The following is a 2,500-nucleotide window of genomic DNA, read 5'->3' as shown; positions in this document are numbered from 1 at the left end:
TTCATTTCCATTGTCATAAATTATCTGACCGCTAACTCTTAGCTTAGCATATATGAAACTAAAACTATGCGCATTAAATTAAACCCTAAACGTTTAACCAAAACAAATCCTGATGCATGATGGGACATAAAGCGTTTAACTTAAATATGAATGTTAATTTAATGTTTTACATGTTCAACAGTTTCTTTCAGATGAAGCGACGCCAGAAAATCTGCTTTTAATTAATACCATGCTGGAATCTTTTCTTATGGGACCAAAATCTCAAGGTTTTCCAACTGCAACACCAAATCAGCGCAGATCAAAATAAACATGAAACTTTTTCTGTCACCAACATCGAAATGAAAAATCTGATTATAGGAAGGAAAATCTCCTGCAAGAGACAGACAGAAATCAACAGGACAGAACAGCAGAGGAAGAATCAAAGGTTTCTAAATTAACCCGTTTTATTTTGAAAACTTTGACCAAGTCATAAAATTGTAATAATTTATGTCAGAGTAAATTATACTGAGTAAGTGAAACTGTTACAGGAACCGAAGCAAAGAGGATAAATGATGTGATTCTGACCTACCAGAAATATTCTCTGAACTTAATATATAAATTAATAGAGTTTTTAACATCTCTTTATATCAATATTGGTAGAAAAATGCAACAATATCCACAACTTTTTATGGTTAAGTCCTTCATTGATGCTGTGTATGTTTAGGTGGAGCAGATTTCTGACCTTTTGACCCAGGAAGAGACTCTTGGTGGAGAGAACGGTGAAGCTGTCGGCCAGAGATCCCTCCGTTGTGCTGTCTGCAGACGCCGACTTGCTCACCTCGCCTCTCTGCAGAGACCAATCAGCAGCAAGATGTCAGCAAAGTATTTATCAATTTCATTCGCAATGTGTTTAGTTTGACTTTTTTAACTAGCTATTTACACACAAAAAAACACTTTAAATTCAAGATAAAAGATCATTTCTGCAAAAATACTGAAGATAAAATAAGTGACTGTGTTAAAAGTGACTGACCTAATTCACCAGCATAATGAGTGAAATGGAGCTGAGCAGAGAGCAGCGACTGGAGCTGCGTTTCCCATACAAATACGCTCAAAACTTTTAGTCCACATTCTTCTAATGTAAAAAATATGAATTTGTTTCTTTCCATTAAATAAGAAGCTGAATTAAAATCACATGAATAAGTTTGTTAATGTGATAAATCAGAAAAAAGCAAGCAGTGCTGTCATCCTCCTACCACTTCCTATCTTCTTCTTCCTGGTTTCTGCCAGTAGTAACTTCCTGTTGATCATGTGACTCATGATGCAATAAAAGTGGTTGGATAGATGATCATATTTTTCTAAATGATAAATTTTGAAAAATAAATAAATTTTTTGCAAAAACGGCAACTTCCTGTTGCAGTTTTGCTAAATACACCAACATCGATTCAACCAAAAAATAAAACCATCTCAGGCCAACCTTTTTTCCAAAATGAGAGCTTTCAGAAATCAGTGCGTTTCTACACAGCGGCTGAAACCCAGCCGGCTCCAGGCTCACCTTGGTTTTCCCTCCAGCCTTTTTGCCACCCAGTTTCTTCGCTGCAGTCTTCTTCACTGTCTTGGGTTTCTTCTCCGGCGCCGGCGACACCGGCGTCTCCAGCTTCCCTTGGCGCCTCGCTTCTTAGCCAGCAGCTCCGGGTGGATGTTGGGCAAAACTCCACCTGCTGCGATGGTGACGCCTTTCAGCAACTGCCACAGAACGACAAACTCCACGGTTTCAGGCGCATTGGTGCAGAGAGGAGGAACCCAAACCGTCCAGCGCAGGTTTCCTGCAGCTCACCTGGTTGAGCTCCTCGTCGTTGGCGATGGCCAGCAGGATGTGCCGCGGCGTCACTCGGCCCTTTTTGTTGTCTCTCGCTGCATTGCCAGCCAGCTCCAAGATCTCAGCTAAATGCAGAAACATAAGAAGAAACACACATTTTCAGTAGAACTGAAATGATTAACCATCATCAATCAATTGTTAAAATAATCGTCAACTCATTTAGTAATTGATTGATTGTTAACTGGAATGCACAAACTAGAAAAAGAGACTGTAAAGAGCAGTAATTAAAACATCTCTCAATGCAGTTTTCTGTCCGATCACCGATCTTTAAAAAACCTGATCTGTTGATTCTGATTCTGGCTGATTCCAGGTTTTTTCTCTGAAATGTTGCTGAATATAGCAAGAATGTTGCTGAGTTGGTAACAGCAGGACGACTATTGATGACTGCAAAGGTTTGGACATGAGCTGATGTCAGCAGCAGATTTTAGATAAGATCTGCTTCACATTTAAGTATCAATTAAAAATTAAGGCAGTCGCCTGGCCGATAAATCGTCTGGCCGATAAATCGGTGCACCCCTAGTTTCCACGCTTTTCTCTTCAGCAGTGCAGCTCACCGTCAGATACTCGAGGACGGCGGCCAGGTAGACCGGCGCTCCCACGCCGATGCGATACTTTGGCAACCCCCTCTTGATGTAGCGCAGCATG

General features: G+C 40.5%; 1 protein-coding gene across 1 annotated transcript in view; it reads right to left on the bottom strand.

Moving 5' to 3' along the window:
- LOC129373537 (core histone macro-H2A.1-like) overlaps positions 1 to 2,500 on the bottom strand; it is a 20,433-nt gene that overhangs the window by 12,653 nt on the left and 5,280 nt on the right. Inside the window, 5 exon segments of the mRNA XM_055051526.1 lie at positions 722 to 826; positions 1,532 to 1,644; positions 1,647 to 1,722; positions 1,814 to 1,922; positions 2,411 to 2,500. The exon segment at positions 2,411 to 2,500 is cut by the window's right edge and continues 109 nt beyond it. Coding sequence (XP_054907501.1) covers positions 722 to 826; positions 1,532 to 1,644; positions 1,647 to 1,722; positions 1,814 to 1,922; positions 2,411 to 2,500 — 493 coding nt within the window.

Source organism: Poeciliopsis prolifica, unplaced genomic scaffold, assembly GCF_027474105.1.
Source record: "Poeciliopsis prolifica strain line A6 unplaced genomic scaffold, Auburn_PproV2 SCAFFOLD033, whole genome shotgun sequence".
Classification (NCBI taxonomy): Eukaryota; Metazoa; Chordata; class Actinopteri; order Cyprinodontiformes; family Poeciliidae; genus Poeciliopsis; species Poeciliopsis prolifica.
This window is presented reverse-complemented; position numbering and strand designations above follow the sequence as displayed.